Source organism: Salmo salar, chromosome 21 (genome assembly GCF_965601325.2).
Source record: "Salmo salar chromosome 21, fSalSal1, whole genome shotgun sequence".
Taxonomy (NCBI): domain Eukaryota; kingdom Metazoa; phylum Chordata; class Actinopteri; order Salmoniformes; family Salmonidae; genus Salmo; species Salmo salar.
The window spans coordinates 51,129,728-51,150,987 of record NC_138311.1 but is presented as its reverse complement, the minus strand read 5'-3'; the positions used below and the strand labels follow the sequence as shown (position 1 = coordinate 51,150,987).

General features: G+C 45.6%; 1 protein-coding gene across 4 annotated transcripts in view; it reads left to right on the top strand.

Moving 5' to 3' along the window:
- LOC106582464 (oxysterol-binding protein-related protein 6) overlaps window positions 1-21,260 on the top strand; it is a 94,227-nt gene that overhangs the window by 37,718 nt on the left and 35,249 nt on the right. For 3 of the 4 annotated variants that reach the window (XM_045704869.2, XM_045704868.2, XM_045704865.2), the window contains exons 3-8: window positions 9,174-9,296; window positions 9,475-9,528; window positions 10,100-10,213; window positions 10,805-10,993; window positions 13,654-13,933; window positions 18,716-18,819. In XM_045704869.2, the coding sequence (XP_045560825.1) occupies window positions 9,174-9,296; window positions 9,475-9,528; window positions 10,100-10,213; window positions 10,805-10,993; window positions 13,654-13,933; window positions 18,716-18,819 (864 nt within the window). The remainder of the gene's footprint in view (window positions 1-9,173; window positions 9,297-9,474; window positions 9,529-10,099; window positions 10,214-10,804; window positions 10,994-13,653; window positions 13,934-18,715; window positions 18,820-21,260) is intronic. The other variant, XM_045704866.2, reaches the window with a different exon arrangement.

Genomic DNA, 21,260 nt, shown 5'->3' with positions numbered 1-21,260 from the left:
CCCTGTCCTACTCTGATCCCTGTCCTACTCTGGTCCGTGTCCTACTCTGGTCCCTGTCCGTACTCTGGTCCTTCACCTACTCTGGTCCTTCACCTACTCTGGTCCCTGTCCTACTCTGGTCCCTGTCCTACTCTGGTCCCTGTCCTACTCTGGTCCGTCACCACTCTGGTCCCTGTCCTACTCTGGTCCTTCACCTACTCTGGTCCCTGTCCTACTCTGGTCCCTGTCCTACTCTGGTTTGTGTTCTACTCTGGTTTTTGTCCTACTCTGGTCCGTGTCATGTCATACTGGACACTGTGTACAAAAGGTGCCTTGTGAGTTCTGCAGTCTTCTAGCCTATTGTCTGAACTCACTCTGATCTCAATAACATATTGATGTGCCATTACTACTCCTTGAATTTCACAAGTTTAATTAAAGTAGAGAGTGTGGGAGGTAAGAGGCGCTCAACAAATTAGGGACCTGTCCAATTGAATGACTTTAGTCTGTTGTTTGTGAGGCTGCGATACCTAGAGAATGTTATTGGACCATAGTGACTGCTGTTGTATTTGGTTGCTGTGGTGATTTACTGGGCAGGAAAGTCCTAGTGGATTGTCTCCAGTACACAGTATTGTTGTGTTGAGGCTGGAGACGGGGCCATGTGGTGTGATTCATTCATTCAGTCTTATCCTGTGTCCCTATTGGCTCCGAGGTGAACGCCACAGCTAGCTACAGCCCGGCTCAGTGTCGCCATCACCATAGTGATGCATTAACTCAAGCCACAAGACTCACCTTGATAACTCTATGTTGCCTCATTGTCTATGCTGGTTAGTGTGTGCCGTGCCGTGCCGTGTGGTGCCGTATAAGTGGCTATTTGTGGGGGAAGCTTTAATGAGATCCAGCCCCTCTGGGATCAATACATATCACTTCCCCTTATGCTACTGACCACCATTAAACGCTCTGGAGACCCTCACGAGTGCAACTAGACACCACCTGCAGTCTATAGTACACACACACACACACACACACACACACACACACACACACACACACACATACACACACACACACAGCACTACACACACACAGACACTGATTCAGCGTGCATCATACACAGTCATCCCTCTGTGTATCCAGATAATCACACTAACCTTTTCTTTATGCTTTAACAACCACCTGTCATCTCTTGGTTTTTAGACATATTAGATATACTGTGGAAGATTCAACTGAAATAGGAGGTTCCCTGTGTGGAAGATTAATCTGAAATAGTAGGTTCCCTGTGTGGAAGATTAATCTGAAATAGTAGGTTCCCTGTGTGGAAGATTAATCTGAAATAGTAGGTTCCCTGTGTGGAAGATTAATCTGAAACAGTTGGTTCCCTGTGTGGAAGATTAATCTGAAACAGTTGTTTCCCTGTGTGGAAGATTAATCTGAAACAGTTGTTTCCCTGTGTGGAAGATAATCCAAACCAAACTTGTGAAGGTCTACAATTCTTTTTGTGAGGTCTTGACTGATTTCTTTTGATTTTCGCATGATGTCAAGCAAAGAGGCACTGAGTTTGAAGATAGGCCTTGAAATACATCCACAGGTACACCTCCAATTGACTCAAATAATGTCAATTAGCCTACCACAAGCTTCTAAAGCCGTGACATCATTTTCTGGAATTTTCCAAGCTGTTTAAAGGCACAGTCAACTTAGTGTATGTAAACTTCTGACCCTATGGAATTGTAGGTAGAGTTAAAGTGGCTATGCATAGATAATAAACAGAGAGAAGCAGCAGCGTAAAAGAAGGGGTCTGGGTAGCCCAGATTTACCCTAAGGTGTCCCTCTGGCTCTCTACCACACAGTGCTGCTGCGGTGAAGGTCTAGATATTTATAGCCCAGATTTACCCAGATTTACCTTAAGGTGTCCGTCCCTCTGGCTATCTACCCCACATTGCTGCTGCGGTGAAGGTCTAGATATGTATAGCCCAGATATACCCAGATTCACCCTAAGGTGTCCCCAAGGATCGTTTGTTCTATTCCCTGCTCCTAAAGACCTTACCTGCAGTAAAGGTTTGATTCATTGCAGTTATTAGAGGTTAATGTAGCCTAAAACACCAGTGTGTTTCAATCTATACTGAACAAAAATATAAACATAACATGCTTCTGCCCTACCAAGCAAAAAGGCAGTAACTGCTCATACCATGGAACTGAGAAATATGGCTTTTATTTACCTTGGTTTCAGAGTAACTTTATGCAGTTACTGTTAACATGACCCCCATTTTCTCCAAAACACAATAGAGGCAGGATACTTGTCCACATGAATAAGGATGTATTTAATGTAGCAAAAATTACATTAACTCAAGTGAGCAGTTACTGCCTTTTTGCTTAGGCCTAATCATGGCTGTCTCTTTTGAAGTTCTATTAAGGCATTTGTATTAACAGTCTAGATGGTTTTACTACCTGGGTTTGTGATTTAATAGCCATGATATATACACTGGATCCAACCAATGAATGGTCATTGCACTGCTTTAATGCTTTTGATGCATTGGGCTCCCGAGTGGCGCAGCGGTCTAAGACACTGCATCTCGGTGCAAGAGGCATCACTACAGTCCCTGGTTTGAATCCAGGCTGTATCACATCCGGCCGTGATTGGGAGTCAGTGTCGTCCGGGTTTGGCCAGGGTAGGCCGTCATTGTAAATAAGAATTTAAAATAATTTTTATTTACCTAGGCAAGTCAGTTAAGAACAAATTCTTATGTACAATGACGGCCAAACCCAGGCGACGCTGGGCCAATTATGCGCTTCCCAATACCACGGGAATCTGAGGAGACTTGTTGCGCTGGAATTGAATAGTCTGGCTGTGATTCCCTGACACCCGTAGGTTGATGGGAGTGGTAATATGAGTGACCCGGCCTATAGAGCGCCTGTCCAGCGCTCTAACATCCATGGGAGTGGAGATGTTCAGCTCGGAAGCCAGGGTAGCATCCAAAAAACTAATCGGCCCCAGAGTCAATGAGGACCTGGAATGATTTAGACTGGCTTCCCAACAGAATGGCATGAACAGGGGTGCGAGCAAGGGAAGCAGGAAAGTTCTCCAAATGGCACACCAGAGTACTCGCTCCTTCCTGTGTGCCTGATCTCTTTAAGGACAAGAGGACACAAAATGACCAAGAGTCTCACAATACAGACAACTCTTTGTGTTGATCCTGTATTCCCGTTCCGCTGGCGATAGCCCAGCTCTACCTAGTTGCATAGGCTCGGGTAGCGGTGACTCAGCCGACTCCGGCGACTCTCGTGGAAGGTCGGGAAGCCTCGGGTTCTCTCGGCAATGGGATCGTCAGGGATGACTCGGAGACAAGGTGGAATCCCTGGACGTGCGAGTGAAGTCGAATTTCCTCTCTCTCCGTCATTCCCGTAGTCGCCCATCGATTCCAATGGTCAAAGCTCTGAGGGAATCGAGATCCGTAGGTAACTCCCGAGCAGCAAGCTCGTCCTTGACCTCCTCCGAGACGCCGTGCAGGAACATATCGAACAGTGCTTCGTGGTTCCAAGCACTCTCCGCTGCCAACGTGCAGAAATCCACTGCATAGTTAGCCACACTGCAGGAGTCCTGCCGAAGCTGGATTAGCTTCCAGGCAACTTCTCTCTCGGAGAATGGGGCGTAAAAAAACATTCTTCACCTCTCCCAGACTAACGCATATGGCCGGTTGCTGTTCCCATACAGCAGTAGCCCAGGTGAGAGCCCTCCCGGACTTCAGCATGATGAGATATGCTATCTTGGAGGGATCCAAGGGGACTGGGCTGAAGCGCAAAAATGAAGGCACAATGAGCTGGAAACGCCGGCAGGTGCTCAAATCTCCATTGAAGCGTTCTTGGGGGGGGGTGGGGGGGGGGTTTAAAGGGGCCCCTGAGAAAGTGGGGTGACCAATGAGATGGCGCTGCTAGCAGCTGGGTTACTGAGGGGCTGTGGGGTTACCACCGTGGTAGGCTGCCTCCCAGACAACCCGCGGAATTGCTCCAGCAAACTGTCCGATGAATGCCTGGTCAAGGCGTTCAGCCAACGTTTGGACCCCCAAACGTTGCGCTATCTCATAAGGCCACGAAGCAGTCCCTCGTGCCTCCCTATGGTGACTCCTTGGGAGGAGATGGCGTCGTGCAACTGGCCCGGGTCTGCTGGCTCAGCCATGGCCAATTCGTACTATCAGGTTTGAAGGGAAGACCCAGATGTAGACTGTGTCAGAGTAACAATGTTTATTACGCCAACAGGGCAAGCGTAAATGTAAGGTCAGGCAGAGTGGTCAGGCAGGCGGGCTCAGAAACAGGACATGCAAGGGTCAAAACCAGGAGGGCGAAAAAAAAGCGAGACTGGGGAGAAGCAGGCGCTGAGACGAAAAACGCTGGTTGACTTGACAAACTGGCAACAGACAAACAGAGAACACAGGTATAAATACACATAATGGGGAAGATGGGTGACACCTGGAGGGGGGTGGAGACAATCACAAAGACAGGTGAAACAGATCAGAGTGTGACACTGTGACCAACAGATGCATATCTGTTTTCCTAGTCATGTGAAATACATACATTGGGGCATAATGAATTAATTTCAGTTGAGTGATTTCCTTATATAAACTTGAACTCAGCAAAATCTTTGATATGGTTGCAAAAATTATTTAACCTTTATTTACAATGAATTTGTTCCAAACCCTAACCCGGACGACGCTGGGCCAATTGTGTGCCGCCCTATGAGACTCCCAATCACGGCCGGTTGTGATACAGTCTGGAATTGAACCAGGGTCTGTAGTGACGCCTTAGACCACTATCGTAGAGCTGGTAGCCTGCATACTCATACTCAGCCGAATAGGAAAAAGTAGTGCCGGGCTGGGGGGGAGGGGAGTCCGGATTGCCCCCCCCCCCCGGTGATTTTGTTTTGCAGAACAAGCTCTATTCTGGTGGCCTCTGGAACATTCTAATGCCTTGATTCCATCTGAAACACACAGCTATATTATTGAATACTTTTTTCGGCTTTACCTCCCAGTAAAATGAGTTGCGGTATTTAGGAGAAAGGCATGATTTTACAATTAAAATGACATAAAATGTATGAATTCAGTGTGTTTAGTTGTTTTGGATATCATCAGGCATAGACTTATATGATCAGGACTATTTTCTTAGTAAGATAACCCTTTTTAACATGAAACCTGTCTTCTCTTGAGATTCAAGTTATATTTACAGTTTTACTACAAGGTATGAATGGCCACAATGGTGTTTGTTCTTCAAATTATGTATTTTATTGGCTCTACTGCTGTGGACACTTAGGGTAAGGAAACCAATGTGTCATTTTGTAATTTGGGTGAACTATCCCTTTAACAGTTTTGCCTGGCAATCAATCACTCTGGGCGGGATTGTCAGGGGAGGGGGCAGGATGTTTGTGACTCAGAGTTGTCAATCAATCACTGTGAGTGGGACTTTGAGGGAAGGCGGAAGATTTGTAATCTAGTCAGAAAAACGAATCTTTCCATTTAGTTAATTGTGGCAAAAAACAAACAAACAAAAATATTGTATTCTGTCAAGTAAACGTGGATTCCCTAATGAGAAACAAAATATAATTGCGGGAAAATGGTTTTTAAAAATGCTAAAATGTTCAGGGAGAGGACCCCCGCCAGATTGTGCAAACCCACTTTTATACCAAGTACGGCGCCGATGAATAGATTTAAGTATGATGGAAGAATGAAGTAGGTGTTAAACGTGGGCTTTGCCACACAGAAAGCAGGAGTTCACTACTCCATAATCGAAATTTAAATCAAATCAGTAGACATATCAATATCGTTAATAATACCATATAAGTATAATTAGCTTTTATAACCTTTAATCTATTTTCTTTTGTCATATTTTGGACCGGAATGAGGCTCTCTATCCGCTACCTATTGTTCCTGCAGTGAAGGTTCAACATCTTCACCGAATGTTTTCATAATTTATCTGCAGATAATTACCAAGCAGCAGTAGTAGCCTACCAGTGTGCAAATTAGGGAGCCAAATGAACGGCTCTCTCGCCGATGCGATTCGGATCCCAAAGTTCACCTAAAAGATCAGTTCAAAAAGAGCCGTTTGTTCGCGAACAACCCATCACCAAGCGACACTGACAAGTCACTTTAGCGGTCACTGACAAGTCTCGACATGTGCTTCGAATCGGAGGAAATTACAAACAAGTTCTTTGGTTTACTGTCCCGATGTGATACCATGGACATATAACTACGTTGTATGATTTATGAATGGCAATTATAGGAGATTGACTTTATTCAATCAGTTTGACACCTTTTATAAACTAGTCAAAACTTGCTGTTCGGTCGTCAATCAAACCACATTAAATAGCCTATGGACCCCGACTCCGTGGCTGTATAGTCCTATGAAACACGCTAAAGAAAATAAATGAATTTGCCAAAAAAACATTAAGTTGATGTCAACTCATCTTTACCACTTAAATTAGCCTACATGGGACGTGTAAATTCACTCACAGGAGATGTTGAAGAAGCATCATGCTCTCCCCTCCTCTGTGAGAAATGAGACTGCAGCCAACCACAGCCTACATAAATAACCCCGGTACCGAGAGGCGGGACAGACAGAAGACCAGTAGTTTCCCTGTCAAATGTTTTTTAAATTCAAAATAAATTGCTCGCTTTGTGACTGACAGGCGCCTGTCCTATCAATAGATCGCTAGAAGATGCATATTGTTCATTGTGTTTAGTAATAGCCACATGGCCCTTCACGGTCTATATTGATCCCTGGGTGTTGTGTTTAGTAATAGCCACATGGCCCTTCACGGTCTATATTGATCCCTGGGTGTTGTGTTTAGTAATAGCCACATGGCCCTTCACGGTCTATATTGATCCCTGGGTGTTGTGTTTAGTAATAGCCACATGGCCCTTCACGGTCTATAGTGATCCCTGGGTGTTGTGTTTAGTAATAGCCACATGGCCCTTCACGGTCTATATTGATCCCTGGGTGTTGTGTTTAGTAATAGCCACATGGCCCTTCACGGTCTATATTGATCCCTGGGTGTTGTGTTTAGTAATAGCCACATGGCCCTTCACGGTCTATAGTGATCCCTGGGTGTTGTGTTTAGTAATAGCCACATGGCCCTTCACGGTCTATATTGATCCCTGGGTGTTGTGTTTAGTAATAGCCACATGGCCCTTCACGGTCTATAGTGATCCCTGGGTGTTGTGTTTAGTAATAGCCACATGGCCCTTCATGGTCTATAGTGATCCCTGGGTGTTGTGTTTAGTAATAGCCACATGGCCCTTCATGGTCTATAGTGATCCCTGGATGTTGTGTTTAGTAATAGCCACATGGCCCTTCATGGCCCTTATAGCCACATGGCCCTTCATGGCCTATAGTGATCCCTGGGTGTTGTGTGAGGCCACAGTCTGTCACAGACACACACACACAAACACACTGGGTTGTCAGCGCTGCAGGGGGCAGCTTATAAGGCAGCTAACTGTTCTGTATTCAGCTGTAACTTCACCTGACCATGGCCTAACCCACGCCGCCAAGTGGGGCCCTCCAGGGTCTCATTTCTCATAGTGGGACACTTCTGCTGCCATGTCATACTTATCCCCACCTGACCCCATCCCTGCCTCCAATCCTCCATTCCAGAGGAGCCCTGAAACAGGAGAGCAGAGTAGGGGACAGCTAGTGGAAATGCTGAGAGGGCTGGGAGATACTCAATCGGGCTGTATTTCTGTTAATAGGTAGAACAAAAAATGCACAGTTCAACGTAATATACAGTAGTGTACTGGTCGTATTTCTGTTGTATCTGGTAGTATTTCTGTTGTATCTGGTAGTATTTATGTTGTATCTGGTAGTATTTATGTTGTATCTGGTAGTATTTATGTTGTATCTGGTAGTATCTATTATTCATACTGTTTAAAGGCAGCAGGATGAAATGCGTTCCCAGTGTTTTCCATAAGCACCGGCCGTCTACTAAATTGCCAATAACAGACTCATTGTAAACCGACTACTAGGCTTCTTTTTATTTAAACGTTTCAATCCGCAAGTCAGAAAAGTGTGTATAGCCTACTACACTTTTTTGGCGATTATCTGCAGATTAATTATATTCGATGAAGATGCTGAACCCTCACTGCTGGAACAATAGGTAGGCTAGCGGAGAGAGAGCCTCATTCTGGTCCAAAATATGATTAAATTAAACAGATTAAAGGTTTTAAAAGCTAAGGATACTTATATGGTATTATTAAAGATATTGATGAAGGTCTACTGATTTAATCACTGTCAACAATGGAGCAGTCAACTGCTGGTTTAACACCTGCGTCAGTCTTCCATCATTCCATCATCCAGGCTGTATCACATCCGGCTGTGATTGGGAGTCCCATAGGGCGGCGCACAATTGGCCCAGCGTCGTCCGGGCTTGGCCGGTGTAGGCTGTCATTGTAAATAAGAATTTGTTCTTACCTGACTTGGTTAAATAAATAAAAATACTGGTAGATCTATTCCTGACTTTGTTTCTCAACAGGGAATTCATGTTTACAATATTTTTTTCTTTGGTTTTTGCCACAATAAACTAAATTGAAAGTGTAGACTAGTTTTTCTGACTAGATTACTCATCTACCACCTTCCCTCAAACTCCCATCCACAGTGATTGATTGACAAGTCGGAAACCCTACCAATTCCTTGAGTCACAAACATCCTGCCCCCAGTAGCAGCATAATTTGAAGAACAAACATCATTGTGGCCATTCATATCTTGCAGTAAAACTGTAAAAATGACTTGAATCTCAAGAGTAGAGAGGTTTCATGTTAAAGGTTCTCTTATTTAGAAAATAGTGTTGATCACAAAGGCCTGATGATATCCAAAACAACTAACACACTGAATTCATACATTTTCTGTCATTTTAATTGTAAAGCGATGTCTTTCCACTCAATACCACAACTCATTTTAACAATCTGGGAGGTAAAGTCGTTAAAGTAATCATTAATTTAGCTGTGTATTTTGGATGGAATCAAGGTATTAGAATGTACCAGAGTAGAATAGATCTCGTTCTGCCAACGCCCTGGCTGGCTACTCCATGTACTTGGGGAAACCACTGCGGTCCGGGCCGGGGGTCTTTCTGTACTGTTGCTGTTTTCTCTGCTCTTTCCGCCGGCCCTGGAGAAGTGAACAGATGAGTTCCGACATGGCTCTGTTTCTCTCTCCATCCCTAGGAGGCAGACAGCTGGGAAATCATTGAGGGGCTGAAAATCGGTCAGAGCAACGTCCAGAGGCCAGATAAACACGAAGGCTTCATGTTGAAGAAGCGGAAATGGCCACTGAAAGGCTGGCACAAGGTAGGGCTTGATGGCCGACTGAGAGAGAAAACACTTGTACTTGTTTACATCGATTTCCTTGTTGCAAAACCCTTCAGAAAAGTAATCAACCACACCTTCTTTCAGATAGAGTACATTCATTTCCAGAGACAAGTGCTGTTATTGTCCTACTCAATGTTTGTTCTTGTTTTTCCTACAGCGTTTTTTTGTCCTGGACAATGGGATGCTGAAGTACTCCAAGTCACCAATTGATGTGAGTAACCCTGACTAGTAGCCAATGGAACAGAGACGGAGCAGGGATGGAGGGCAGCCTCAGTTGGCATCCCTATGGCACAATGGTAACTTAGCAGAAACACCTCCAGGGTCACTCTGCCTATAGTGTTTCTGCTGCCCATGTCAGTCTGTAGGAAATCTCCAAATTAATGGTAAAACTGCTGGGTCCACACTTATCTGATGTTTCCAAAGGGTCCTTCCTTCCACAGTGTCTCCTGGAAGCAGCCATGTTCTTGTCAGCCTTGATCTCTTTGAACCAAACAGACAAACTAGCCCCACTGCATGATATTGCGTAATAGTGCAGAATGATGATTAATGGTGGTTACTTTTGAATAAGACTTCAAGTAGACCTATAAGACTCCAAGTAGTCCTGTAAGGGTCAAGTAGGCCCGCAAGGGTCAAGTAGGCCTATAAGAGCCAAGTAGTCCTAAAAGATTCAATTAGTCCTTTCGATCATGATCCTATATCTTTCTTTCTTCACCTTGAGATTCCATTTATATAGCAACAATGAGATACCATACATGACTTATGTTAACTCTCTTTTCTCTAAGATTCAGAAAGGCAAGCTGCATGGCTGCATTGATGTGGGTCTCTCTGTCATGTCCATCAAGAAGAGAGCCCGCCGCATTGACTTGGACACAGAGGAGCATCTCTACCACCTCAAGGTTAGCATTGACTTGGACACAGAGGACCATATCTACCACCTCAAGGTTAGCATTGACTTGGACACAGAGGACCATATCTACCACCTCAAGGTTAGCATTGACTTGGACACAGAGGAGCATCTCTACCACCTCAAGGTTAGCATTGACTTGGACACAGAGGAGCATATCTACCACCTCAAGGTTAGCATTGACTTGGACACAGAGGAACATATCTACCACCTCAAGGTTAGCATTGACTTGGACACAGAGGAACATATCTACCACCTCAAGGTTAGCATTGACTTGGACACAGAGGAGCATATCTACCACCTCAAGGTTAGCATTGACTTGGACACAGAGGAGCATATCTACCACCTCAAGGTTAGCATTGACTTGGACACAGAGGAACATATCTACCACCTCAAGGTTAGCATTGACTTGGACACAGAGGAACATATCTACCACATCAAGGTTAGCTTGAAAGTGTGACAGAGATTCACAGGATGGATGATAGAAGTCTAGCCCTTGTCTGAGGGCTTGGACGATTACAATTTCTATGAACAATAGCCTACTGTGGCAAATCTCTCCTCTTCATCCCTCTCCTCTTTACAGATCAAATCTCCAGACATCTTTGACTCCTGGGTGGTCAAGCTGCGCCACCACCGTCTCTACCGGCAGAATGAGATTGTCCGCTCCCCCCGAGACGCCACCATAAGGACGTTTCCTCCCCCTGCCAGCACTGAGTCCCCCATCCCTCACCCCCACCCAGCCTCCCCCGCTGCAGGACAACATGAAGTAAAGGTGGGTTCCACTTCCCTGGCGGTTATCTCCACTTCCCTGGCGGTTATAGCTCCTCTTCCCTGTCGGTTAGCTCCACTTCCCTGGCGGTTATCTCCACTTCCCTGGCGGTTAGCTCCTCTTCCCTGGCGGTTATCTCCACTTCCCTGGCGGTTAGCTCCTCTTCCCTGGCGGTTAGCTCCACTTCCCTGGCGGTTAGCTCCTCTTCCCTGGCGGTTAGCTCCACTTCCCTGGCGGTTATCTCCACTTCCCTGGCGGTTAGCTCCTCTTCCCTGGCGGTTAGCTCCTCTTCCCTGGCGGTTAGCTCCACTTCCCTAGCGGTTAGCTCCTCTTCCCTGGCGGTTAGCTCCTCTTCCCTGGTGGGTTAGCTCCACTTCCCTGGCGGTTAGCTCCTCTTCCCTGGCGGTTAGCTCCTCTTCCCTGGCGGTTAGCTCCACTTCCCTGGCGGTTAGCTCCACTTCCCTGGCGGTTAGCTCCACTTCCCTGGCGGTTAGCTCCACTTCCCTGGCGGTTAGCTCCTCTTTCCTGGCGGTTAGCTCCACTTCCCTAGCGGTTAGCTCCTCTTCCCTGGTGGGTTAGCTCCTCTTCCCTAGCGGTTAGCTCCTCTTCCCTGGTGGGTTAGCTCCTCTTCCCTGGCGGTTAGCTCCTCTTTCCTGGCGGTTAGCTCCACTTCCCTAGCGGTTAGCTCCTCTTCCCTGGTGGGTTAGCTCCTCTTCCCTGGCGGTTAGCTCCTCTTCCCTGGTGGGTTAGCTCCTCTTCCCTAGCGATTAGCTCCTCTTCCCTGGTGGGTTAGCTCCTCTTCCCTGGCGGTTAGCTCCTCTTCCCTGGTGGGTTAGCTCCTCTTCCCTGGTGGGTTAGCTCCTCTTTCCTGGCGGTTAGCTCCTCTTTCCTGGCGGTTAGCTCCACTTCCCTAGCGGTTAGCTCCTCTTCCCTGGTGGGTTAGCTCCTCTTCCCTGGCGGTTAGCTCCTCTTCCCTGCTGGGTTAGCTCCTCTTCCCTGGCGGTTAGCTCCTCTTTCCTGGCGGTTAGCTCCACTTCCCTAGCGGTTAGCTCCTCTTCCCTGGTGGATTAGCTCCTCTTCCCTGGCGATTAGCTCCTCTTTCCTGGCGGTTAGCTCCTCTTCCCTGGCAGTTAGCTTCTCTTCCCTGGCGGTAAGCTCCACTTCCCTGACGGTTAGCGCTACTTCCCTGTGGGTCAGACAGAAAACAGCTCAGCTTACCACAACAGAGAACAACTGTGCCGAGCTAACTGACAGGGAAGAGGAGCTAACTGACAGGAAAGTGAAGCTAACTGACAGGATAGCTAACTTCCCGGGCAGTTAGCGCCACTTTTCTGGCAGTTGGCGCCTATTCACTGTTAGCTTCATTTTCCTGTCAGTTAGCTCCTCTTCCCTGTTAGTTAGCTCGGCACAGTTGTTCTCTGTTGTGGTAAGCTGAGCTCTTTTCTGTCTGACCCACATACAAAGCTATTCATGTTTCAGTGTACAGACACGCAACATTTTCATTTGTGACTGGTTCTATTACTACTAACAGCCCTGTTCAGTTACTGAGCTAATTATAAGACTAATGAGTCTGAATCAGATATGGCCTTAATACCGTAATGCTGTGGGTAATTACAGTGGGTAATGTGGTGGGTAATTACAGTGGGTAATGCGGTGTGTAATTACAGTGGGTAATGCTGTGGGCAATTAAAGTGGGTAATGATGTGAATAATTACATTGTGTAATTACAGTGGGTAATGATGTGGGTAATTACAGTGTGTAATGCTGTGTGTAATTACAGTGGGTAATGATGTGGGTAATGCTGTGAGCAATGCTGTGGGTAATTACAGAGGGTAAGGATGTGGGTAATTACAGTGGGTAATGTTGGAAGTAATTACAGTGGGTAATGCAGTGGGTAATGCAGTATCACTAATATTTGTCTGTGAATGTGTTAAAGTTAAATTGTCAGGTCGCAATTGTAAATGAGAACTTGTTCTCAACTTGCCTACCTGGTTAAATAAAGGTGAAATAAAAAATAAAAATAAAAAAAGCAAATACACTGTGTCCCCAGGGAAAGAACAGTCTGGCAGACTGAAGCCATTAGGACATCAATCAGGCCTGTATTCAGAGCAGCTTGGTCTGTGTCTGGTCTGGTCTGGGCCTGCATGGGTCTGGGTCTGGGCCTGGTCTGGGTCTTGGCCTGGTCTGGGTCTGGGCCTGCCTGGCCTGGGCCTGCATGGATCTGGGTCTGGGCCTGATCTGGGCCTGCATGGATCTGGGTCTGGGCCTGATCTGGGCCTGCATGGATCTGGATCTGGGTCTTGGCCTGGTCTGGGCCTGCATGGGTCTGGGCCTGGTCTGGGTCTGGGCCGGCATGGCCTCCTACTGATCAGCACTCTCACAGGGCCTGAGACTGAGTCAGTAAACATCTGCTGCTTTGAAGTGATGGTGAAACAGAAGGGATATCTTTGGTGGTTTGACATTTAGAGTTGTTGGCCACATACTATGTCTTGTCCTTTTCTTCAGCTATTATACATGCCTCTTAGAAGGCATGGAATGATCTTAGATTTTCTCCTAGCAAGCCTGAAACATAATGTTTATTTCACGTGGTGTGTGTTATTCAGGTGTTGTAGACTGAGGTGTGTTAACTAACCAGCCTCTTTGTCTCTCTCCATGTCCTCCAGCAGACCAAGCCCACCAGTCTTCCACCATGGCAGTCCCCCCCAGCCCCCTGTAGCAGCACCAGTCCCCCAACATGGCAGTCCCCCCCGGCCCCCAGTAGCAGCACCAGTCTTCCAGCATGGCAGTCCCCCCCAGCCCCCAGTAGCAGCACCAGCCTCCCACCATGGCAGTCCCCCCAGGCCCCCAGTACCAGGAGCAGCCTGCCTGCCTCCTACAGTAATGGACAGAGCAAGGTGGCTGCATGGCTCCAGGAGTCAGAGGAGATGGACAAGTGTACAGAGGGTAAGTTCTTCCTCTCTTTCTTCTTATCTTCCTCTCTTTCTTCCTCTCTTCCTCTCTCTCTTCCTCCCTCTCTTACTTTCTTCCTCCCTCTTACTCCCTTCCTCCCTCCCTTCCTCCCTCTCTCTTCCTTCCTCTCTACCTTCCTCTCTTCCTCCCTTTCTTCCTCCCTCTCTTCCTCCCTCTCTTCCTCCCTCTCTTCCTTTCTTCCTCCCTTTCTTCCTCTCTTCCTTCCTCTCTTCCATCCTCTCTTCCTTCCTCTCTTCCTTCCTCTCTTCCTCCCTTTCATCCTCCCTCTCTTCCTCCCTTCCTTCCTCTCTTCCTCCCTCTCTTCCTCTCTTCCTTCCTCTCTTCCTTCCTCTCTTCCTCTCTTCCTTGCTCCAACCATCAATGCTTTAGAACATCCATCTGGATGATGACAAGGATCAGCAATATATTTCCCTTTCCCTGCCAGTAGTGGAAGATGTACTGTGTTCATATGATGGAACTGTGTTCGTATGATGTAACTGTGTTCGTATGATGGAACTGTGTTCATATGATGGAACTGTGTTCGTATGATGGAACTGTGTTCATATGATGGAACTGTGTTCATATGATGTAACTGTGTTCGTATGATGGAACTGTGTTCATATGATGGAACTGTGTTCGTATGATGGAACTGTGTTCATATGATGGAACTGTGTTCGTATGATGTAACTGTGTTCGTATGATGGAACTGTGTTCATATGATGCAACTGTGTTCATATGATGGAACTGTGTTCATATGATGGAACTGTGTTCATATGATGGAACTGTGTTCGTATGATGGAACTGTGTTCATATGATGAAACTGTGTTCGTATGATGGAACTGTGTTCGTATGATGGAACTGTGTTCATATGATGGAACTGTGTTCATATGATGGAACTGTGTTCATATGATGGAACTGTGTTCGTATGATGCAACTGTGTTCATATGATGGAACTGTGTTCGTATGATGGAACTGTGTTCGTATGATGGAACTGTGTTCATATGATGGAACTGTGTTCATATGATGGAACTGTGTTCATATGATGGAACTGTGTTCATATGATGGAACTGTGTTCATATGATGGAACTGTGTTCGTATGATGGAACTGTGTTCGTATGATGGAACTGTGTTCGTATGATGGAACTGTGTTCGTATGATGTAACTGTGTTCGTATGATGGAACTGTGTTCGTATGATGGAACTGTGTTCATATGATGGAACTGTGTTCATATGATGGAACTGTGTTCATATGATGGAACTGTGTTCATATGATGGAACTGTGTTCATATGATGGAACTGTGTTCGTATGATGGAACTGTGTTCGTATGATGGAACTGTGTTCATATGATGGAACTGTGTTCGTATGATGGAACTGTGTTCGTATGATGTAACTGTGTTCGTATGATGTAACTGTGTTCGTATGATGGAACTGTGTTCATATGATGCAACTGTGTTCATATGATGGAACTGTGTTCATATGATGGAACTGTGTTCGTATGATGGAACTGTGTTCGTATGATGGAACTGTGTCATATGATGGAACTGTGTTCATATGATGGAACTGTGTTCATATGATGGAACTGTGTTCATATGATGGCATATTTGTATTTATTATGGATCCCCATTAGTTCCTGCCAATGCAGCAGCTACTCTTCCTGGGGTCCAGCAAAATGAAGGCAGTTATACAATTTTAAAAACATTACAATACATTCATAACAGATTTCACAACACACTGTGTGCCCTCAGGCCCCGACTCCACTTCCACATATCTACAACACAGTATCCACCTGTACGTATGTGTATTAGAGGTCGACCGATTCGGATTTTTCAACTCCGATACCGATTATTGGAGGACCAAAAAAAAGCCGGTACCAATTAATCTGACAATTTTTATATATATATAGAATTAATCGGACAATTTTTAAATATCAATACTGAATGAACAATGAACACTTAATATAATACATTAAATCTATTTGGTCTCAAATAAATAATGAAACATGCTCAATTTGGTTTAAATAATACAAAAACACAGTGTTGGAGAAGATAGTAAAAGTGCAATATGTGCCATGTAAAAAAGCTAATGTTTAAGTTCCTTGCTCAGAACATGAGAATATATGATAGCTGGTGGTTCAATATTCCCAGTTATGAAGTTTTAGGTTGTAGTTGTTATAGGAATTATGACGCGTTGACTATTTCTCTCTATACCATTTGTATTTCATATACCTTTGACTATTGGATGTTCTAATAGGCACTTTAGTATTGCCAGCCTAATCTCAGGAGTTGATAGGCTTGAAGTCATAAACAGCGCTGTGACCATTGCTAAGAGCTGCTGGCAAACGCAGTAAAGCTTGAATGAATGCTTACGAACCTGCTGCTGCCTACCACTGCTCAGTCAGACTGCTTTATCAAATCATAGACTTAATTATAATATAATAAACACAGAAATACGAGCCTTTGGTCATTTATATGGTAAAATCCGGAAACTGATAAAAAAAACATGTTTATTCTTTCAGTTAAATACGGAACCGTTCTGTATTTTATCGAACGGGTGGCAACCCTAAGTCTAAATATTGCTGTTACATTGCACAACCTTCAATGTTAAGTCATAATTATGTAAAATTCTGGCAAATTGGTTTGCAACGAGCCAGGCGGCCCAAACTGTTACATATACCCTAACTCTGCGTGCAATGAACGCAAGAGAAGTGACACAATTTCCCTAGTTAATATTGTCTGCTGACATGAATTTCTTTTAACTAAATATGCAGGTTTAAAAATATATATTTCTGTGTATTGATTTTAAGAAAGGCATTGATGTTTATGGTTAGGTACATTCGCGCAACGATTGTGCTTTTTTTGTGAATGCGCTTTTGTTAAATCATCCCCGTTTGGCGAAGTAGGCTGTGATTCAATGATAAATTAAGTAGGCACCACATTGATTATATGCAACGCAGGACAAGCTAGTTAACGTTGTAATATCATCAACCATGTGTAGTTAACTAGTGATTACGTGAAGATTGATTGTTTTTTATAAGATACGTTTAATGCTAGCTAGCAACTTTCCTTGGCTCCTTGATGCACTCGCATAACAGGTGGTCAGCCTGTTACACAGTCTCCTCGTGGAGTGCAATGTAATCGGCCATAATTGGCATCCAAAAAATGCAGATTACCGATTGTTATGAAAACTTGAAATCTGCCCTAATTAATCGGCCATGCCGATTAATCGGTCGACCTCTAGTGTCTATGCATGTGTCTGTGCCTATGTTTGTGTTGCTTTGTAGTCCCCGCTGTTGCTTTGTAGTCCCCGCTGTTCCATAAGGTGTATTTTTATCTGTTTTTTAAATCTAATTTTACTGCTTACATGAGTTCCATGTAGTCATGGCTCTATGTAGTACTGTGCGCCTCCCATAGTTGTGATGGCATGTCTTGTGGGGTATGATGGTATATGTTCCCCATGCCCTAGTATTATGGTATGTTCCCCATGCCCTGGTATTATGGTATATGTTCCCCATGCCCTAGTATTATGGTATGTTCCCCATGCCCTGGTATTATGGTATGTTCCCCTTGCCCTGGTATTATGGTATGTTCCCCATACCCTGGTATTATGGTATGTTCCCCATGCCCTGGTATAATGGTATATGTTCCCCATGCCCTGGTAGTATGGTATATGTTCCCCATGCCTTGGTATTATGGTATGTTCCCCATGCCCTGGTATAATGGTATATGTTCCCCATGCCCTGGTAGTATGGTATATGTTCCCCTTGCCCTGGTGTTATGGTATGTTCCCCATGCCCTGGTATTATGGTATGTTCCCCATGCCCTGGTATTATGGTATATGTTCCCCATGCCCTGGTATTATGGTATATGTTCCCCATGCCCTGGTATTATGGTATGTTCCCCATGCCCTGGTATTATGGTATGTTCCCCATGCCCTGGTATAATGGTATATGTTCCCCATGCCCTGGTAGTATGGTATATGTTCCCCTTGCCCTGGTGTTATGGTATGTTCCCCATGCCCTGGTATTATGGTATGTTCCCCATGCCCTGGTATTATGGTATATGTTCCCCATGCCCTGGTATTATGGTATGTTCCCCATGCCCTGGTATTATGGTATATGTTCCCCTTGCCCTGGTGTTATGGTATGTTCCCCATGCCCTGGTATTATGGTATGTTCCCCATGCCCTGGTGTTATGGTATGTTCCCCATGCCCTGGTATTATGGTATGTTCCCCATGCCCTGGTATTATGGTATATGTTCCCCATGCCCTGGTATTATGGTATGTTCCCCATGCCCTGGTATTATGGTATATGTTCCCCTTGCCCTGGTGTTATGGTATGTTCCCCATGCCCTGGTATTATGGTATATGTTCCCCATGCCCTGGTATTATGGTATATGTTCCCCTTGCCCTGGTGTTATGGTATGTTCCCCATGCCCTGGTAGTATGGTATGTTCCCCATGCCCTGGTGTTATGGTATGTTCCCCATGCCCTGGTATTATGGTATATGTTCCCCATGCCCTGGTATTATGGTATATGTTCCCCATGCCCTGGTATTATGGTATATGTTCCCCTTGCCCTGGTGATATTGATTTACAATATCTCCTGATAGTAGTGCCTGTCTATGATATTATTCCACTTTGTTACTTAAACTAATAAGGACGTTTGTTTTTCAGTAATTGTTGTCTCATTTGTTAAGCACAGCAGGGTGTCACATTCACTTCATTGGGTCTGAGGTGGCCTTCCAGTGTGACCCATGTCCTTGTGTTGCTTCTTTCCAGAGCTCGCCCGCTGCCAGTCCAGCCTGATTGAGCTGAGCAGGTTACTGCAGAGCCTGGAGGGCCTACAGAGGACCCAGTCAGCGCCCAATTTCACTGACATGCAGGTAACACACACACACACACACACACACACACACACACACACATACACACACACACACACACACACACACACACATACACACACACATCGTCAAGGACCCCGTCAGGTCGACGTTAACAGAGCATGAGGCCTGATAAGAACCGTCTTAAAGACTGTTTATATCTACAAGCCATCAGACTGCTGAACACTTGAACTGGACTGACACCTGCTCTGATTCTCCACACCTTAGAACACACACACACACACACACACACACACACACACACACACACACACACACAGGAACCTGCAATTAAGCATTTCGTTGAACGGTGTACACCACGTGTATCCTGTTGGACGGTGTACACCACGTGTATCCTGTTGGACGGTGTACACCACTTGTATCCTGTTGGACGGTGTACACCACGTGTATCCTGTTGGACGGTGTACACCACGTGTGTCCTGTTGGACGGTGTACAACACGTGTATCCTGTTGGACGGTGTACACCACGTGTATCCTGTTGGACGGTGTACACCACGTGTATCCTGTTGGACGGTGCACACCACGTGTGTCCTGTTGGACGGTGTACACCACGTGTATCCTGTTGGACGGTGTACACCACGTGTATCCTGTTGGACGGTGTACACCACGTGTATCCTGTTGGACGGTGCACACAACGTGTATCCTGTTGGACGGTGTACACCACGTGTATCCTGTTGGACGGTGTACCCCACGTGTATCCTGTTGGACGGTGTACACCACGTGTATCCTGTTGGACGGTGTACACCACGTGTATCCTGTTGGACGGTGTACACCACGTGTATCCTGTTGGACGGTGTACACCACGTGTATCCTGTTGGACGGTGTACACCACGTGTATCCTGTTGGACGGTGTACACCACGTGTATCCTGTTGGACGGTGTACACCACGTGTATACTGTTGGACGGTGTACACCACGTGTATCCTGTTGGACGGTGTACACCACGTGTGTCCTGTTGGACGGTGTACACCACGTGTATACTGTTGGATGGTGTACACCACGTGTATCCTGTTGGACGGTGCACACCACGTGTATCCTGTTGGACGGTGCACACCACGTGTATCCTGTTGGACGGTGTACACCACGTGTATCCTGTTGGACGGTGTACACCACGTGTATCCTGTTGGACGGTGTACACCACGTGTATCCTGTTGGACGGTGTACACCATGTACAATACCAGTCAAAAGTTTGGACACCAACTCATTCCATGGTTTTTCTTTCTTTTCTACATTGTTTAATAATAGTGAAGATATCAAAACTATGAAATAACACATATGGAATCATGTAGTAACCAAAAAGTGTTAAACAAATAAAAATATATTTTATATTCTTCAAAGTGGCCACACTTTGCCTTGATGACAGCTCTGCACACTCTTGGCATTCTCTCAACCAGCTTCATGAGGTTGTCACCTGGAATGCATTTCAATTAACAGGTGTGCCTTGTTAAAAGTTCATTTGTGGAATTTCTTTCCTTCTTAATGCGTTTGAGCCAATGAGTTGTGTTATGACAAGGTAGGGGGGGTATACAGAAGATAGCCATATTTGGTAAAATACCAAGTCCATATTATGGCAAGAACAGCTCAAATAAGCAAAGAGAAACAACAGTCCATCATTACTTTAAGTGTAACGTGTGCGCTGGGAGTCAGGAAGCAAGTTCAGGGAGTGCCCAATTTAATAAACAAATGAACAAAACAAGAAACACGAACAACGCACAGACAGGAAACTGAAACAGAAACAATGACACCTGGGGAAGGAACCAAAGGGAGTGACATATATAGGGCAGGTAATCAAGGAGGAGACTGGGGTCCAGGTGAGTCTGACGCTCATGTGCGCGTAACGATGGGGACAGGTGTGCGCCATAACGAGCAGCCTGGTGACCTAGAGGCCGGAGAGGGAGCACACGTGACATTAAGACATGAAGGTCAGTCAATCCGGAAAATGTGAAGAACTTTGAAAGTTTCTTCAAGTGCTGTCGCAAAAACCATCAAAAGCTATGATGAAACTGGCTCTCATGAGGACCGCCACAGGAAAGGAAGAACCAGAGGATAAGCTCATTAGAGATTGCAGCCCAGATTGCTTCACAGAGTTCAAGTAACAGACACATCTCAACATCAACTGTTCAGAGGAGACTGCATGAATCAGGCCTTCATGGTTGAATTATTGCAAAGAAACCACTTCTAAAGGACACCAATAAGAAGAAGAAGAGACTTGCTTGGGCCAAGAAACACGAGCAATGGACATTAGACCAGTGGAAATCTGTCTTGTGGTATGATGAGTCCAAATTTGAGATTTTTGGTTCCAACCGCCGTATCTTTGTGAGAAGCAGGGTTGGTGAACGGATGATCTCCCATGTGTGGTTCCCACCGTGAAGCATGGATGAGGTGTGATGGTGTGGTGGTGCTTTTCTGGTGACACTGTCT